Raw genomic sequence first — 19,601 nt, forward strand, 5'->3', positions numbered from 1 at the left:
ACACATGTCGTCATACATCGTTTTCTTGGCAACGCTTTCTTGGCGCCAGCAGGAAAAAGTCGCCAAGGGTGGGGTATATCACATCAGTTCCGAAGTAACTTTTCATTAGTATAATTTAAATCCGACTCTCTCTTTCTTCATTTGAACTTCAGCTATGTTTCGAACAAATTTCAGACACTTGCAGATTTGTCTTCATTTAACTGTGATATTGTCATTATGATATTTTTAATAACAAAAAGTAACAGAAAAGACATAAAAACAAGGATAGAAACATGTCAGCTGTTCTTCGAAAGCAATCCTGTTTATTTATTTATTTATGAATATTTTTTTAACTAAAGCTTGTCATAATTTTCTTTCACATACTGAATACATTTTTCTTTCTTCAGGGATGCCCACCTGGGGGGAGGGGGTCATGGAGCAGACTGCGCCATTGAAATTTTTAAGAAAGGGTGTTTTTAGAGGTATTTTTCATTTTTCTGGGGGCTTTGCTTTGGGAGGGATCTTTGTGATATTTAAGGGAGGGGGGAGGGTGCGCCCTTGTGCTTAGTAGGGTTGGGCATTCCTGTTTTCTTTAAAAAAATTTTGGGGGCCAGTTCTCTGAAAAAGATTGATCCCCCACCCATCAGAAGGGTTGTTACCGAAAAGGGGGCCCTTCCCTGTAACAACCCTACTGATGATTATTCTTTTTAAATAGTTTTCAAAACTTTGTAATTAATATTACACAGGAACTTGCAACAGGCCCAGATCTATAAATTTTCGGGCTCCCTGCAACAAAATCTGTTGGGCCTCCAGAGGCCAGCAGTGTATATCTGCAACATTAATAAGTCTTAGTGCCAGTTTTCTTAAATTTTTTTCCAATTTCCAGGGCCATTGGGCCCCTTAAGGACATGCCCCCCTCCCACTGCGGGGTCTGCGGGTATCCAGATCTGGACCTGACTGCAACAGTCTGTTGAGTAGGATTTATCACTCTTCAGTTGTAGAAGGTTGTGCGCTTTTCTGTTATTCCCTCCTGCACTAAAGCAATGTTTTAGAGACATAGAAACTTGTATTATACAAAAAGCAGTTTTGGTTGTAGATTTTTTTTTTAAAAGGGTATTTCCTAAAAGGCTTTAAAAAATATTTTGTCATACAGGGTAAATCAAAATGAATATAGTGATTACAATTGGCTATAACTATTTAATGAAAAAAATTGATTGGTAAGATTTTTACCGAATGTTGACGGAACTTTGAAATTTTGTATACGTAACTCAGACGTTTTATGCGACTTCCTTTGGTTACACGGACAACATCTAAGCGGTAGTCCATTTCACGCCATAAATTCTGAAGCATTCGTTCAGTAGCCGATGCAAGCTCACTACAAATGTGTACTTTCAGTTCTTCAATTGTGCTGGGCAAGGGAAGCACAAACACCTTGTTGTAATAACTTTTGAAGTTTCATCTACATTCTGTGAAAATCTTATCAATCAATTTTTTTTTCATTAAATAGTTGAAGCCGTTTGTAAAAGCCAATATAATTTTGACTTGCCCTGTATTTTTAGAAAAAAATCCCTGCCTCTCTCATTTCTATAGCTGCAGATGTGCTTTGAAATGTTTGTTCATTATTGTAACTGAATTGTTATTTTTAGAATTTTTCTCGGAGAATTTTCAAAGTTGAAAGAATAGAAACATTTATTTTCTGAGAATCAAAGCTTAAGTATTTATTAAATGTTTAAAAATTATTATTATTATATTTAATTATTTTCTTTTTTTTTGAGACTCAAGGACAGGAAGTTCTTTGAACTGTGTAAATGTGAAAATCGATCTTTTTAATAGGCAATGCATTTGTGACAATCATGAGCTATATGCCGAAAAGTTGCTGTTTGAAGCTATCTTGGAATCAACGCATAAAGAAATGCATTCCCATCTTATCATGGTTGCCAGAGTATAGCTTACAGGATTTCAAAGGAGACTTTATTGCCGGATTTACAGTGGGTTTAACTGTTGTGCCTCAAGGACTTGCTCTTGCTCAACTTGCCAATTTGCCACCTCAGGTGAATATCTTCTTTATGTTGTGAGCATTGTTACTTTTTTTTTTCATTGTAATCTCCTTTTGAAGCATTTGTGTGTACTCTAATGACTTAAATAATTTTCTGTATAAAAAATAAATAATAATGTTGTAGTTATCACTTTAGAATTGATTTGAATGCAATTGAGTTTTTTCCTTTAAAAAATGAAACTGCTAAATATTTCTTTGAAGGTTATATGTCCTCCCCCTCCCACACCCTTTTTTAAATGAATCTCTTTTTCTGGAGTTTAATGGCCCTTCTGTATAATTTTAATCAAGGACTTGCTCTTGCTCAACTTGCCATTTTGCCATCTCAGGTGAATACCTTCTTTCTGCTGTGAGCATTATTGTTTTTTTTCCCATTGTAATCTCCTTTTGAAGCATTTGTGTGCGCTCTAATGGCTTAAATAATTTAATGTATAAAAAATAAATAATAATGTAGTAGCAACCATTTTAGAATTAAAAAGAATGAGATTGAGTTTTTTGCTTTGAAAAGTGAAACTGCTAAATATTTCTTTAAAGGTCATATGTCCCCCCCCCCCCTCCCACACCCTTTTTTTAATGAATCTCCTTTTTTTTGAGTTTAATAGCCCTTCTGTATGTTATTTCATACGGTAAAATTTTAAATTACAGTGTTAAGTTAAACTTCAATATATCAAGCTTTACTCTATGATTTTAATAAAAGCAAAATCTGTTCTTTTATTATCTATTTTCCTTGTCAAATGCGTATCCGTTCACCTGCTTTATGTAAATGAATCTTTATCTTTTTTATTATTAACAGTATGGCTTATTCTCTGCCTTTATGGGAAGTTTTATGTACGCTATTTTCGGAACCTGTAAAGATTTAGTCGTAGGACCAACTTCTGTGATGGCTTTAATGACTGCTGAATATGTTCAAATGGGGGGACCATTGTATGCGTCACTGTTGGCTTTTATATGTGGTTGTCTTCAACTTTTTCTTGGAATCTGTAATCTAGGTAAGAATAAATAATTTAGTTTAAATTGAAGTTATTTTTCAGAAGTTTTAACAATGATGTAAATTTTTATAAACAGCTTCCAGAGAAACGTTTACGAGCAATAAAGTTGAGAATGCTGGTAACAAGTTTATCACATTCTTTAAGCATTTGTCTTAGCTCATAGCTTTTAGAATTGAGGTGAAAGAGAAAGAAACATTTGAATTTCATCAACGAGCTGATTACAGTTACAGTAGCTATTTCAAAATGCAGTAAAAAAAGAAAGGGTGTTCAGAATGACTTCAAATTTTAACTAAACATGTTTTAAGAAAGGGGAAATAGTATGGAAGAAGAAGAAAAAATCTAAAGTTATATGTGAGTCTCTCACTGAAGTATCATGCTCTGCTTGTGAAACTTATACAATAATGGCGATTGTGTGATGAATGAATGATTTAGTTAAAGAAAGATGTATATTAAAGTAAAATTTCTCTGGAGTTACCACTCTCGATTCCTGAAAAAAGTGGTCGTTAATGGAGGTTGGTCGCTCTTAGAGGTCATTTACAAACATACAAATACAGCACCATAGCTGTTATTTACCTTCTTCCTGCAGTGTATCAATCAAAAACATTATGAAAAAATGTATTTAAATAAAAAAACATTTTTTAAAAACTTTTTAATGTAACATATACTTTTTACATGATTTTTCTGTTTAAAAACTAAAAGCTTTAAAATATGTGAAGATATTACAACTTAAGTTTTTAGTTTAGCTTTCAGCTGCAAAAATAAATTACTAATATGTCCTTATTATTAGTGCAAGATAAGATTATCTATTTCTGTCAGAGTTTGTAGTGCTAGCAGCTTTGGTTGTACAGTATCCCTCGACTCAGCTTTTTCATCACCTTCATTTTCCTACTTTGAATCTGAGTGTCTGAAAGGCCAAAACTTTTTTTAACCGCTAATTTCCTTTGATTTTCTTTTCTCATGTAAATTCATGACTTCTACACGTTTTTCGAGAGTGAGATAACTCGCTTTTTCAAAATTTTGACTGTGATGTATGGTGAGGAAATCCAGAATGCAACTTCACTGAAACCAATTCTTGAGCTATTGAATGGCACTAAAAATAGATTTTGTCCACTCTGATGAACTAGGAATGCTCCCCTCTAACTCCCCTCTCCCGTAAGCAACCTAGAAATTCCAAGAAACAACCTTTTAATGAAGTTCTATTCTTATCAACCTCCCTCAGTGACCGACCGGCACATGCTTGACTTTCCTTGAGATTTGCTTGTGCCACCTTAGCTTTCCAAGGGTCCAAAAAATAACGCCCTCCTTTTTGTGACATTTTTGAGGTTCAAAGCAGAGAGAGCAAGAAAGGAACACGTTTGGAACTTCAGTAGAATAGATTGTAATCCCTTATTTTGGTTTCTTTCCACCTTCTTTAAGATGAGAAAACTGGTCTGTGTGCGAACTAGATGTTCTGTTAAGTAAGACAAAACAACGTTAGAAGAAGCACAAATTTGCAAATTACAGCAATTGGGTTCGTACCTAAGAGAAAGCTCTTGGCCTTTGCTTGCATTCCTATTGGTTCCTGATCGGTTTATAACTTTGTCATTGGTGTTTGGCTAATCCGCTGTTTTTATCTTTTAAGCTGCATGCTTATCTGCTCTTGGCTTTTGTCGGATGTCTTTTCATCCATAAGCTCATTGTTTTTTGCATTGAAAAAGGCGTTCCCTGTAACGCCGAAACACGTAATGCTGTAATTTGCAAATTTGTGCTTCTTCTAACGTTGTTTTGTCTTACTTTACTGTTCAGCACAAAGGTATTTATTTATCTTAGATGTTCTGTTGCTTTTCTTTTCTTGTCTCTCTCTTTTTGAGTTTTCAAAAATTCCTATATTTTTTAATGCTGAGGTTTATGATTTGCCGGTCGTTGTGAGAGGTTTCAATGGTCTTTTCCAAAAGTATTTTAACATTAGTCATATACGAGGGAAAATTGGTGCCTCAGAAAAATGATCGTTAATGGAGGTGATCGCTCATAGAAGTTTCACTGTACAGTAGACTCTTTTTATGTGGGGGTCACATTCCACGGAAATGCCGCGTAAATTGAGACCTATAATACTACTGTATTACTCCAGCTGACAGTATATGTTTGTAGTTCTTCCTTAGCCCCAGTTTGGGGCAGTAGCTTAAATTAATAATAAAGTATACATATTATGTTGTCTTTTTTTTAAAGCAATATTTTTATTTGATTTTGCTCTTGTGCAATCATATTGACAAATTCATCAAAGTTTTTCCATACAGTTTTCTTTCACAGTTCAGGAAATAAGATGAATAAATATTTTGTCAAAAAATGTGTATTTCATAGTACTAAAATAAAATATGACTAGGATTTATTCTTTACAAACAAAAATATATTTATTGATTATTGATTGTAGTTTTTTACTTAATAATACAGATCTACTATTTGATTCATTCATGAAATTAGTGAAATACCATACAGGGTTCCCTGATATATATCAGTCAATATATATCATGATATATATCCGATATCTATTTTGAAAATATCATGATATTTTGATATTTTCAGTATTTCATTTTTCAACCATGGTATTTTCAATATGAAAACTATATTTATCATAGTAATATTGTTCATTTGTTATTAAAAATAACCAAAAAGTTAGGTACTATACTTTTTGATGTGTTAATACATCATTAATATAACAAAATAATATAATATTCCTTTTTTATTTTATTCTATACATATAATAAAACAAGATGTTTGTGTGTGTGTGTGTGTGTGTGTTTGTGGCGCGCATCCTGGGAAAACGGTAAGGCCTAGAAAGATGAAATTTGGTACACAGGTGCAGTTTTTGCTGAAAATGTGCACCTCGGGCTTCGATTTTTGATATTTTGATTAGAAAAAAAGTTATTTAATGTTTTATGTTATTTTTAGCACTTTTTAGTACGTTTGACCTCACAGATCCCGAACCAATCGCGCCAGACGAATATTTTTTGTACTATTGTGTAGGAAATTTAATTTTAAATATGATGAATGAAAAAATTTTGAAGATAGAGCAATTTTTGTATTTTTTATAGATTTTTGAAAAAACCTTTATTTTACATCTTTTTCTGGGTTTAGTTTTTTTCGAAACCCATCCTGCGACAATTATTGAACCCTCAATTCTAAAATTTTAGTTGGTAATAGTAAAAACATTCCGCCCCCTTCAGAAGAAAAAAGTTTTGAAAAATACGCAATAGGTTTTTTTTTACAATTTTTTTAATGGCAGAACACAACGCGCTGTTCGCTTGCCGACTGAGTTCCGAGTTTACCTCATCACGTGATCCAACTGAAATCGTTTGCCTTCTCTTCACCTTTTTTTTTTTTTTTGCAAGCGCTACTTTTTGAACACTACGGGGAACATAGAGCTTTTATTTCTGAGGGCTATTCTGATTAAATAAATAAAGTCCGCGATTTTTTGCATGATCTTCGTTTCTGTTACGAATTGGCGGTTAGGTTAGGTAGATACAGAGATAGATAGAGGTTGAGTGGACAAAAAATGTTTTTGTTTTCGAATTAATACTTATATAAATAAAAAAAGATTGTACTGTCAGGAGGTAGATATGCGCAGATCGTATAGATTGATAGATAGACAAATATAGAGTTCGATATAGCAGATGGACAGCAAGAAAGAGGTATGCCCGTCATTTAAGGAATTTCAACGGGGTGTCAGTGCCCCCTCCCCACACACACCAAGACTTTGAAAAAACAATGCTTTCACATAAAAGTGGAAGTGCTTTTTGTTATTTTTCGACAAAATTTGCATGAAAAGTACGTCATACCCCCTCCTTTAAAAATATTCCAAACGACGGAACTGGAGATAGATCTAGAAAATATTTTATTCAAACTACTAATGATATACATAGATATAGGTTGATTGATACCGCCACGAAATTAGTTTAAGCAGCCGCCGAAGGCGGCAACATCGGTGTAAAAAGGCGAATGATAATATTGAGAAAAAAGAGAAAAACATTGATTAATACCGTCGCTAAATTGTCTAAGCAGCCGCCGAAGGCGGCAACTCTGGTGCAAAAAGGCTAATGGCGTAAAAAGGCGGACCAGCTGGTCGCCGCAGGCGGCTAGTCATTAATATAACAAAATAATATAATATTCCTTTTTTATTTTATATTCATAAAATTTTTAGTAATGTAACAATTTTAACTCATATTAAAAATGCCTAATTAAATATTAAACATTATCAAAAAAAAAAAAAAGAATACATCTTATGACTGTGCACCAACAAATGTATATTTTTTTTATTTTTGAGTCATATAACTGTGCAAAACTAGCCAACAGGAGAAAAATGAATAAAACAGCTAATGCTAAATTAACCTCATTAAAACTCATACAAGTGTTAAATGAAATATTAGATATAAATGATGAAAGAAACCTTATATTTTAAGTCGACATGTTGTAATAATAATATAAGAAAATTAAGAGTTTTTGGGGATGAATTTACTATTTTGAATACTTTAGTTTGTGCTGATTGAAAATATCGGATATATATCAAAATATCCGATATATAATGTATCAAAATATCTTGATATTTTTGAACTCTGAGTATCGACAATTGTGATATAAGTTGGTCAGTAAAAACGTGCTGAATGCCGTATATGAGATATAAAAGCTGGAAAAACAATGACCTTCTACATGCTTTATTGAATTTTAAAATTCATGGGCAATCTATCATCACAACTGCTTAATGTAGTTTTAATATCAGCTTTTGTAGTACTTCATTCTTTTTCCAAAAATATGTTTTGCATCTAAAATAATTCCAAGAATGCATCATGGTTATTTCAAATGAAGAATCCTTTATTCAGTTTGATAATTTGGAAAAACTTGATGGAAATTAGTATGAATTTTTAAGAGATACTCTGCATTTCTTTTGTTTGCTGTGATGTTTAAAGTACTTTTTTTTAGGGGGGGGGGATGCTGTCAATATCAAGTTAGCGCATATTTTATTGTTCCTGTATCTGAAAACTCATTAATATCCCATGTATGAAAATCATTCAAAGATTGATTTTCTTAAATAAGTCAAAATAATTAAACTTTGGGCGCATTATGGATTGAAATTTTGTTTTAAATGTTGAAAATATTTCTAATATTTTAGTTTGAGTTAAAATTTCTTTTACCATTTCATTTATTTGTAGGCTTTTTAGTAAATTTTATATCAGCACCAGTTTTGAGTGGATTTACCTCTGCAGCTGCTATTATAACAGCTATTGCCCAAATAAAGGTAAAAACCTGCAGTTTTATTCATTTTTTTTTTATTTGCTTATTATTTTTTTTAAATAAAATATTTTTAGTTTTTGTAATTGAATTTATTTTGTTCAGATAAATAAGAAAGGATATGTGTGAAGCAATTTAAAGGATGATTTCATTGAATAATCAGTGTCGTCTTTATGTGTGGGCTTACCTAAGCAATATGCTAAGCTCCCATGCCATCGAAAAAAAAAGCAAAATTTTAGAAATAGATGCATTGCAATGAGGTCCTGAATCAAAGGGTGCTGATGCGCCAAAGAAGGGGGGGGGGAAGGTAGGCAGAATCCCTGAAGCTGAATTTTCTTGAATAAAATGAGCGACTATATTTTAAGGACATTTGGATTAAATAACCTTTTCTGCAAAATTCAGGATATGGTCTCAAAAAATAAACAGATGACCACAGTAGACTCCCTTCCAACTTAAAGCTCCATTATAATTTTAACGAAATAATAACATTAGAAAAGTTATAACATACTCCTAATTAAATCAATTATTTTTCTTCACACATGTGAGTCAATCAATTTTAATCATTTTTTGATTGATCGTTAATTTTGAACTTAAAAAAGTGGAGAAACAAAGCTAATAAGCACATAACAAGCTAATAAGTCCTCAGCTGGAAATGACTGAGCTGGCAGTCAGTGGCGGCGCTATGCAACGTCGGCGACTGCCGACGGCCTCACGCATATAGGGCCTTGCAAAATTCTCAGAAATAAGCACTCGGAAGTTTTAAGAAATTTACATGTTTTCAATCGAAGCTCTTATTAAATACCACAAACACAAAAGTAATCAAAATAGTGCATGCAGGGGAGACTGCACAGAGCCAGCCTTAGCAAATGCGGGGCCCAATTCTGTTGGGGCCTGAATTTAAAATATTCAATAGCTACAGCTTATTGATCAGCTAACTTTATTCCTCCCCCCGTCCTATTTCTTTTCTTTTTTCTCATGTTTCCTCCGTTCATCTAAGAATAAGAAAATATTCAAAATGCTGCTTCTCCGAATTCCCCCCCCCCCTCCACACACACACACCATAAGCATTATGGAGCACCTGAAATTTCGTTTCCAGGTCTTAGATTTCATGATATTTCCAGCTTAAAACCCCCAAATACTCAACAACATCGAAAATCGCTTAAAATTGCGTTTTTGTTGCTTGAATTTCAAAAATTACCGAGCCTAATATTGCAAAATATAACCTTACAATTGCATTTTGAAGGGTTGAATTTCAGAAAATATTCGGGCAAGGGTCCCCATACCGCCTTTCTTTTATATCATAAGCAATTGGGTTTTTTAAACTGCATTAACAAAAAGTTTAAGTGGAATGGCTCCTGAATATAAAATATTGCTTAAGTTTTTAAAGCCATAATTTTCAAAATTTTTCAATGGAAGAGCTCCCTTCCTTGTCTAAAATTCTGTTTTTGAAACTTCAATTTCGAGAACTTGTAGGGGATTGATTTTGACCTTTTTTTTGAAAAAAAAAAAAGAATCGATCTGGGACAGTCTCTGACCCTAAAGTCAATAATTATGGCCTATAATTGCGTTTTTAAGGCTTCACTTTCTAGAAATTCCCACCGAGACCTCTGTACCTTTTTTCCTCTAACATCAGCAAAGAAAGCTTTAAACGGCGTTTTTAGACTACAAATTTCAAAATTCTTCTGTGGGAGAACCCCCAGACCCCTCTTTCTATCAGGTTTCCCCCCCCCCCCTTCAATGTGCCACCCTCTCCCCACACCAGCAAAAAAACTTCTTTTTGATTGCGGGCTATAGGGCGGTAACTTACTGAAAGCGAAGCTCGTTTACTTTTGAAAGTGAGAGGGCCGGTTCCCCCTTGCTCCTCCGAACAAGCCGCCTATGCCCAGATTAATTTGTGCTGGGGGCCCATCTTTTAATTAAGGCAGTACTATGAGTTGCCTATGTATATATTTTTTCGAAGTTCATTATTTAGTATAAAATAGTTTGAAAGAAATGGTTAAAAGTATGTATGGTATAAATATGAAGATTGCTCTTTCTTTAATTTTAATCTAAAATATTTTTTCTAGTAAATAAAGCTATTCTAAAAGATAAAACTTAATGTTTGAAAATGAATTTCCTTTTAATCAGTGTTATTCCTATATAAGATTATAAAATCTTTCTTTTGAAATATTCATCTCTATTCTCTAAATAAATAAATGAAATTAAAAAAAAAAAAAAAATAACAATACATTTTTTACAATAAAATCCATTTTGTGTAAACACTTTTAGTTTTTAACTAAGTATGTTTGCATAAAGTAAAATCCCAATCCCAAGTTCGTTTAAAAATATTAATATAACAAATTTTATGTTTTTTCATTGCAGGGTCTTTTTGGCCTGAAATTCAAAGCTCGAGGCTTTTTGAGCACAGTTTATCAATTATTCCATAATATTTCTCAAACTAAGTAAGAATTTATTCACACATGTTTTATTATACACATATTCACATGTAATTTTATTAATTAGCTGTTTTGATTTTGCTCGGTATTTAACTGGGAAGTCGTCTGGTAAATAACTAACTGTATAATTAGTTATATCAACTGAAATCTTGCAATTTTTTTTGTTTTTCTCTAAAACTATAGGTGTCCTACATTGTAAGAAAGTCATTTCATATTGTTATATTACTTTACCCATGTTTGATACCCGTATAAGGTTTTCAATGTTTTGAAGTAAAATTTATCGATTTAAAAACGTGTATGTAGTATAACTTGGCTTTTCATAAATGTTGCTTTAAATCATTTAATAGCACAATTTAACTACTGTATTTTCCTTCCTATAATTTTGGAATGTATTTTAAATGCCTTTTCATTGCAGTATATGTAGCCATTTTTGCCTCTATTATTAGTTTCAGTCATTTCTTAGTTCCCCTTTGTGACTTTAGCTCATTTTCCTTCAAATATTTATAAATCCATAAAATAAAATAATCAACAAAACATTCATAGTTATATTTCAATTCATAATGTTTCATTGTTTTTTAATGAGTTGTTTATTTTCTACTGCAAGTATTATTATTATTTTTTTTTTATGTTTGTCAATTTTGATCTGATTTACCCTTCTTTTGGCATGAACTCCTCGTAACTTTTATAATAGTAAATAGTTTTTCAAGCCATATGTTTCTTTAAGGACGGTCATTTGATGTCAAATCAACTAAGAAAACATTATTCTCAACCTGACTATCTCAGATTTTATCGAACTTTCAAAAATCTTACTGTTTAACATCTTAAATTTAAACTTTAAAAAATTTGTTAAAACCATATTTTTTACTTTCTTTTAGTGCTTCAAAATGTACTATAGGAGCTACAGAGTTGTATGATAACCTGTTTTAAAGATAATCACATGCGCTTTAACTTGTAATGTAACTTGAATAATTTTTGGAAAAAAAAAAATCTTCAAATTTTTAAGATAGTCCTTCAAAAATTTTCATTAAAAAAAAAAAGATTTTTAGTGTATTTTAATGAATAAATTTGAAAATTTTCAGATGAGACCATAAACAGATTAGTAGTTGCAGGAAATAATACGGAAATATTTTTATAGTTTTTGATAAAATTAAAATGTTAAAACACAAATTTTATGGGAAGCATTGGAGTTGTTTAATAGCTCATTTTCAAAAAGAATTGCGTTCACGTTAGTTAAATGTGCAATTTGACTATTTTTTGGAAAAAAAAATTTTTTCATAAAATTTCATGAGAAAAATTAGGAATTTTTAGTTTAAAAAAATAGCTAATATAATATAAAAACACAACAATGTGATTTTTAATACATTTTGCAAATATTTTACTATACTTACAATTTTTACATACACATAAAAAAGCAATGGATTACATGCACCTCTTATTCATTTGGAGCAAATTAAACAGTGGTTTTAAGCTAAATATAATATAAATAGTATTACATAATATTAAAACACAACAATATGATTTTCAATACATAACTTTTACAAATCTTTTACAGTAGGGTATATCCCAAAACAAGGTACTATACAAATATAGTTACACAAATATACTTCAGTTGTAATGGGTGAAAAACTAGGACCATTAATGCCATCTATTAGGGAAATGGTGAATTAAGTATCCTAAAGGCATCACAACTGCGCGTAGTCGTTGCTCGAACTGGATTCGGGCTACACAATCAAGGGGTTAAACGTAAAATTATTGTGTGTTTTTACTTCAGTTGAATGTATCTCTTCTTAACTTGAATCATTGAAATCAAAAGTGATCTGAGAATGGTTTGTGTCAAATATTTTGAATATTGATCTTAATGTGCACATGACCTTAATGTTATGGTTATTAGATGTGTGTTTACATCAATAGAAAGGAAAATAAGTTTAAAATATTGTTACGAGTCTGATGCAACTTCAAACTTTCTTCAAAACGACAACACAGTTCTTGGAAAAAACACAGAAGATTTATTTACAAGTATTAGCAATAGAGTAGGCAACAATTGCAAACATCCAGCAATTAATCGAATATTGTTAAACATTGTACATTACTCAGTACACCACACATTTAAATCCAAAATACGTGAAAAGAACAGTAATTCGAAAATCACAGCGCAAGAACTAATGCATTTGCAGACAGCAGTAAAAGAGACTAAACAGTTAGAAAGCAAACTAACTCCTTTCCATTCACAAGAGGCATGGCGTTTTATACCCAGCAAAGAAATGTCCAGAAAATCCTACAATGTTCTACCAATTTCTCATATTTTCTTTTTATTCCATTCACAAATCTTATCATTCAGAAATGGGGGGGGGGGGGGGGAGGGGGGATCGTATACTTCAGTCAAATGTTAGGAGGTTGTATGTACATTACAAGAAACTATTTACAGGTTACTTTTCTAAGATAATTTTAGATGAAAAATAATAGAATAAACACCAAATTTAGCCGGATTACAACAAATTAATCATAAAAAAAATTACCATTTACAAAATTTGTAACAATATTAATAATTTTTTAAAGATTATTTTCTTATTTAAAAATGTGATCTTTTTGTAGTTTGTACGATATGGGTATGGGGATAACATCAATCTTCTTTCTTCTCTTACTTAGAGTAAGTAATTAAGTAAGTTTCTGTACATATCTTTTCATTTAAAACATTTATTTATAAAACAATTATTGAATATGAGTACTAATGCATTTAATGTGTATTGTTGGAAACCCAAGTAAGTTTAAATAAATGTGCTAATGATATAAACTTTGATGGAATCGGAAGATTTCCAAGGATATTTTATTGATATGCTAGCTGCATATTATCCGACTTTGCACGGTCTACCTCTAAAAAAAAAGTTATGTCAAGTGACGCATGTTCAACAATCAGGCTTCAATTAGACTGGAAAAAAATATCTATGAAATTTTCCGTCAAAATAATCATTTTCAAAGAAAGAAAATATCAAATTAAAAATTCCAGAATAAATTAAACACAACCCTCCATAAATACGACTAAAATCCCTCTCCCCTTTCCAAAAAAATAAAAAGGAAAGAAGATAAATTGCCAAATAATAACCAAAATGGGAAATTTTTACCTCAAAATCTAAGAAAATTTTATTTAGTCATTGTCGAGAAAAAAAAAGTGGCAACCTTCTGAATGGTTTTATTCACGCTAATTTAAAATGAGATTGCGCAAACGATAACTTTCCAATATGAAAATGGAGTTTTCATTAGGCTTAAAAGTGCTTTAAATATTTTCCCGGTGATTTTACAGCCTTTTTGTTCCTGGTTGACCTGAATAAAAGAAATCAGGTAATTATTTTGGGTAGAAAGAGCCATTTTCAAGTCCCAAAATTTAAATTTGAACTATTCGGTTCTTTATTGGCGCTCCAACCCCCCCCCCCCCCCCTTCACACATTCCGTCTTGTGTGCCCAAGTACCTCCCTGCCAAATTTGGTCGAGATCCGACAAAAACTGTAGGTTTGTATAGGGAACATACACAAACACACACACATATATTTTCTGTTTTATTTATATGGATATTGATTTTTAAAGACTATTTCTCAGATTACTTTCTCCATCATAATCCTTGCGTTTTGTTTCATGTTTTTGACTTTTGCCAAAAACAATGAAAAATAATAGTAATGTTAAAGTTATCATACTTCCGCTTTTTAATTATTGCCAAAAAAAAAAAATGAATTAATTTATCAACTTAATAACAAGGCCCACCTTAAGCATACTTGTAGGTGTTTATAAAGCTTTTTTTCCACTCTTGTTCAAAAGTGCTTTTAAATTCCAGCATACAAATCAGCAATATTGAGAAAAAAATAACAATAAATACAGTCAATTCACGATAACTTGGATCTAAAGGGACCAACGAAAAACTTCGACTTATCAGAAGTTTGCCTTGCCACTGATTTCGGTTTTTGACATTTAAATATTAAAAACCATCGAATATTTTAATTATTATTTACATATAAACGCCAAAATTACAGAACTCAAAAATTTTAAAGCTCAACATGCACAGTTTAATCAAAAATATTGAGAGAAAAAAATCAAAAGCTTAGTTTCGATTTAGATACTGCTGGAACCACTTGAATAGAGCTGATTCTATTTCAGTAAAGGTGCACATCTTCATTCGTTTCTGATTCAAATTCATGGATTCTACTGCTTTAGAAGTTTCTCTTTTTATTTTAATGTCATTGACAGAGTATATTTGCTTAGACATCTTTAATATTAAAGAAAACTCACTCTGTCTTTCAGGAACTTACAGCAAATGATCGAACTATAAATGAAAGGCATCTTAACTTAGGTCACTTTTTAAATAGAGGTACAATCAGTTGACTTGACAGCTTAAAAATAAATTCGTAGTCCAGCAACATGTTAAAGTGTAACAAAACAACAAAAGAAAACAAGCTAACTCATTTCCGCACATATAACTCCTTTATGGCACATTGGCTCAACAAGTGCTCTTCTTGCTTTAGATGTCTATTTGTGCAGGAATTGCAAATGAAGGTGAATTAATTTTTCTCTCATAGTCACTTGCTTTTTTTTTTGTTCTTTCAAAATAAATTTCTTTTCAGAAAGATTTAATTTAAGAAGAGAATTAAATTTTGTGTCATCTTTGAAAAAACTTCAAGTTAAAAGAAGTTAACTTCGAGATATTGAGAATAATTAGCATGAAATTAAAGACAAAGGTCTTGACTTGATAAAAACTTCGACTTATAGTAATATTCGAGTTATCGGACTTTGAGTTATTGCGAATTGACTGTATAAACTATTCTCTCTTTATGTGCAATGCATTTATATTGAAATGAAAGTCAATACCATAATGTTGTAAGATTTCGAGCTGTTGTGCCTTAGTCTGAGTGTTGTTACTCCAAAACGTTTCGGCCGCATCTGCGGCGGCCATCTTCAGTGTTAGCGTGGTCGAAGTTGAAAGCCATTACTGTTTTTCCCCCAAAGAAGAATATGTAACAAATATAAATATGTTTTAAATTTCAAAAAAATATACCTGTTATGAATTTCAAAATGCAAAAATTTTAGAACAAAGAAATTTTTTTTATATTTTATTTTGAAGACTATTTATATAAGCTTGGTTTGCACTAAAAAGCATGAAATAAAATAAGTATATGATTTTTCGAATGCTGAAAGCACTCAAAAATTGAAGTTGATCTTAATATATTTATGATGATTCTAAAGCAGCCAATAAAGTTAAGGTTAAAAATTTGAGCGAAGAAATACGAGGTATACAGCTCTGATTAAATAGCTTTTATAATGCCGCCTGTATTTCTTCTCTCAATTTTTAATTATTCTACTGACTGATTTTTAAAAATTATTATTGGCTACTGTAAATTTTGTTCATGTCTTTTTGAAATAAAATTTGTAATCAAATTTATCTTACATACTTTAAAGTAGATACATAGAACCATGAAGAACTCTCTGTATGAAAATACTTTGTCAGAGTTGTACTAAAAGAAATATTTTTTATGTTTCTTTGAAGAAATTCAAAGATCAAAAGTTTGCTTGTGGTAATTGGATTTCTGGATCTCAGAAAAGCTTGGAAGCTATATGGTGGTCTTTTGCAACAGGTTAGAAAATTATTTTACATTACTCGAACATTTGTAATTGTAATTGTTGCAATTGGTTTTGCATTATCTGTAAGTTAGATTTTAGGAGTGAAGGAAAACGTGAGAACTGAATTGTCAGTCGAAACAAGGTAACAGTTTGAATTTCATTTATATAAAAAAACTAATGTGTTGATTTCTTATAATATTTGAAATACTTTTTCGTATGAATTGTTTGTAAAAATATGTTTATGATATTAATAAGTGATTTTTATATTACAAACCATAAAACTCTTTAATTTACTCAGGAGCATGGAATATGCAATAATGAACAAAAATAATAAAATTCTTTTATCTCTACTAAATCAATGCCAACTAAAAATATCAGGCACCTCTGCAATAGCTTCAATTTCAAACTGATTTAAAAGCATAATAACTTTAATGCTTCACTATTTTCAGTTCAAATAATCAAACTATTTAACCAAAACTGCTTCTCAGAGGACTGTTCTGCTACAAAATGTTTCAAAGGTATCCCACACGAGTTAGTTATACATGCTTATAAATGCACTAAAGGAAATTCTGAACATATAAATATGCTGCTAATTTACATCTAGCTAACTTACTAATTGAAGATATTGTTTCCAAATTGCTGTTTTATTATTGTTGCTATTCTTGGTCTGGCATTTTTTTGACTTTAACACTTTTCTTTCTTAAATATAGATAGATCCTATTTTTTGGATTTAATAAAAAATATCTTGTCTGTACTTAATGAAAGACAATGCTTTTTAAATGTTGAAACATAATGTAAAACCAATGTTTAAAATTTTGTTCTGTTGAATCCAAATTAATGTAAGAATTTTCTATCCAACTAAAAGCCATTAAAATCTTGTTTTATTTGATTTTTTTTAAAAATATAGTTTAATTTCTTTTTCTTGCTTAAAAAAAATGTTTGCTTTGTTGTTAACCAAAGCTACACTTTTTCAGCAAGAAATGCATTGGTTGTTATTGCTTGTTCGGCATTCGCTTCTGCATGTTTGTCTTTGGGATATGATGTTTTTTCCCTCACTCAACGTGTGGATGCAGGACTTCCAGAATTTCATTTTCCGGAATGGTCAATTCATCACTTTGATCCTCAGTCCAACTCGACCATAAATAAAGATACATCTGATGTATTGTCAGTAAGTCTCATGTCCATTATTTAAAAAATACTTCTTATTAACCGTTGAATTTTTAGATGTATAGTCGCAACTTTTTTCAGTCAGTAAATATAATAATTTTATATGAAACACATTGACAAAAGAAATGAATTAAGTTATATTCTGCTAACCATGGCCCTCCAAAGTAATTTTTTTAGGTGGAACAGAAACAATCCCTCCGACTTTTTTTTTTGGGGGGGGGGGGGGAGGGGATTACAAATTGCTAATTGCTCTCACTTGATTGAAGTTGGTGTCCTGGTCGCTTTTGAGATCCACCAGCTCCCGTACGCCGGTACTCCTCCATGGCAGTGGCATCTATGTCCCCTGAAATCGACTTTATTTATACCCAACCCTCTCAACTGTGCACAATCATTTTTAAACAAAACATATCCAGCACATAAAATCCAACATCTAGCCCCTGGTATTAATTTAATTTTGATATCTTGAGTTCAAATTAAGTTTTTTGGAATTATGATTGCAATAGGAAACATTCATAGAGACTAGAACCCCATTGAGTAGGGTTCTATCACAATTTGTGATTTCCAACATCATAGTTTGAGTTCTAGATGCTAAAATTCAAATTAATACCAGGGGCTAAATGCTTAGAACTAGATTTTTTTTTTCAAAATCTAAAATCATTGAAGAGAAATGTCCTTTTTTCTGTGCCACTGCCTACTGGCAAATAGAATAAAATTCACTCCACAGCCCATCTGCCCTCCCTGCTATAACAATTGTATAAGTATGGGCATTTATAAACTTAATAGTTTTTCTTTTTTTTAAGTTAAACAAAGTAAATCTAACTAAAATTAGCATTTATATATGTGAAGAATGAATTTGATCTCGTTTTTCAAAAGTCAAAAACAATCAAGAAATGTAAAATAGTTTTATTGCAAGTTATAACCAAACTTAACCAGATAACCAGACTTAAAGCCAGAATAAAGAAAGCTTGCTAAATATTATTAGTACAGTTGGTATACTCTAAGTAAGCTCTTGATGAACATCAAAAGAGAATTTTTGTGCTAGAAAAAATAGTTTTAAAATGAGTAGAGAAAGACAGGTTCAGTGTAATTTAAGAGAAAAAAATTTCAGACACCAGTTGATCCATAAACAAAGATCAATCAGAACACAGTATTGGGTTGTTCATGACACTGATTAATCTTGGCAATCGTGAATTTATTTTGGATAGAAGTGTTGGTAGCAATCTAATTGTTTGAAGTCATTCTAAAATTTTAACTGATTTAATTATAAAACTGTGGGGGGAAAATTACCTTAACACATTGAGGTTTTTTTATTTTCATGTTAATTCTCTTATTCGTCCAATCAGGTACTCAAATGTATGCAATATACCAGACAGCCCGTCATCACATCCAGAGATTGCAGTTTCGCTCTTATTAAAACTCATCAGTCTGGATTAGTGAATGACCGAGCTTTAGGCAGATGTTATCTTATTGATGCTGAGAGTGCCAACAAACTGGTAGATAAAATAAATTTATCTCACCAACGAGTGTCCTCAGCATGGTGTGGTCCGAATCGTGAGTTGAAGGCAATGCTTGGGTATTTAGCAGTAAGTTACCGCTCTTAAGCCAGGGCTAAGGCAGAACTACATGCAATATACCAGACAGCGCAGTCATCACATTCAGAGACTGCTGTTTCTTTCTTATTAGAACTCATCAGCCTGGATTAGTGAATGATCGAGCTGGAGGCAGAAAAAACAGTAACTTACTGGTAAATATCCAGGCTTTGGCTTCAATTTACGATTCGGACCTCACTAAGTTGCAGACACTCGCTGGTGAGAAATTTATTTTATCTACCAGTTTGTTGGCACTCTCGGCTTCAATGAGATGACATCTGTCTCCAGCTAGGTCACTAATCCAAACTGATGAGGTGTAATAAGAACAAAATTGCTCTTTCTGGATGCAATGACAAGGTTGTCTGATGTATTGCATATAGTTCTGCCTTAGCCCTGGCTTAAGGGCGGTAACTTCCTGCTAAATACTCAAATGTATGTTCAATAAAATTTAAACAGTAATATTTTTTTTTCTTTTGAACTACTTATAATTTGGTTTTTGATTTATATTTGTTTATAAATATAAAAACAA

The 19,601-nt window shown here is 31.6% G+C and overlaps 1 protein-coding gene across 2 annotated transcripts in view; it reads left to right on the forward strand.

Annotated features, from left to right (window-relative positions):
* The window catches only part of LOC129226003 (sodium-independent sulfate anion transporter-like), a 39,692-nt gene that overhangs the window by 3,512 nt on the left and 16,579 nt on the right, over nt 1-19,601 (forward strand). Inside the window, exons 2-8 of one of the 2 annotated variants that reach the window (XM_054860576.1) lie at nt 1,755-2,030; nt 2,826-3,021; nt 8,202-8,287; nt 10,642-10,721; nt 13,308-13,362; nt 16,243-16,330; nt 17,291-17,484. In XM_054860576.1, the coding sequence (XP_054716551.1) occupies nt 1,833-2,030; nt 2,826-3,021; nt 8,202-8,287; nt 10,642-10,721; nt 13,308-13,362; nt 16,243-16,330; nt 17,291-17,484 (897 nt within the window). In that variant the 5' untranslated portion in view covers nt 1,755-1,832. The remainder of the gene's footprint in view (nt 1-1,754; nt 2,031-2,825; nt 3,022-8,201; nt 8,288-10,641; nt 10,722-13,307; nt 13,363-16,242; nt 16,331-17,290; nt 17,485-19,601) is intronic. The other variant, XM_054860577.1, reaches the window with a different exon arrangement.

This window comes from Uloborus diversus, chromosome 7 (genome assembly GCF_026930045.1).
Source record: "Uloborus diversus isolate 005 chromosome 7, Udiv.v.3.1, whole genome shotgun sequence".
Classification (NCBI taxonomy): Eukaryota; Metazoa; Arthropoda; class Arachnida; order Araneae; family Uloboridae; genus Uloborus; species Uloborus diversus.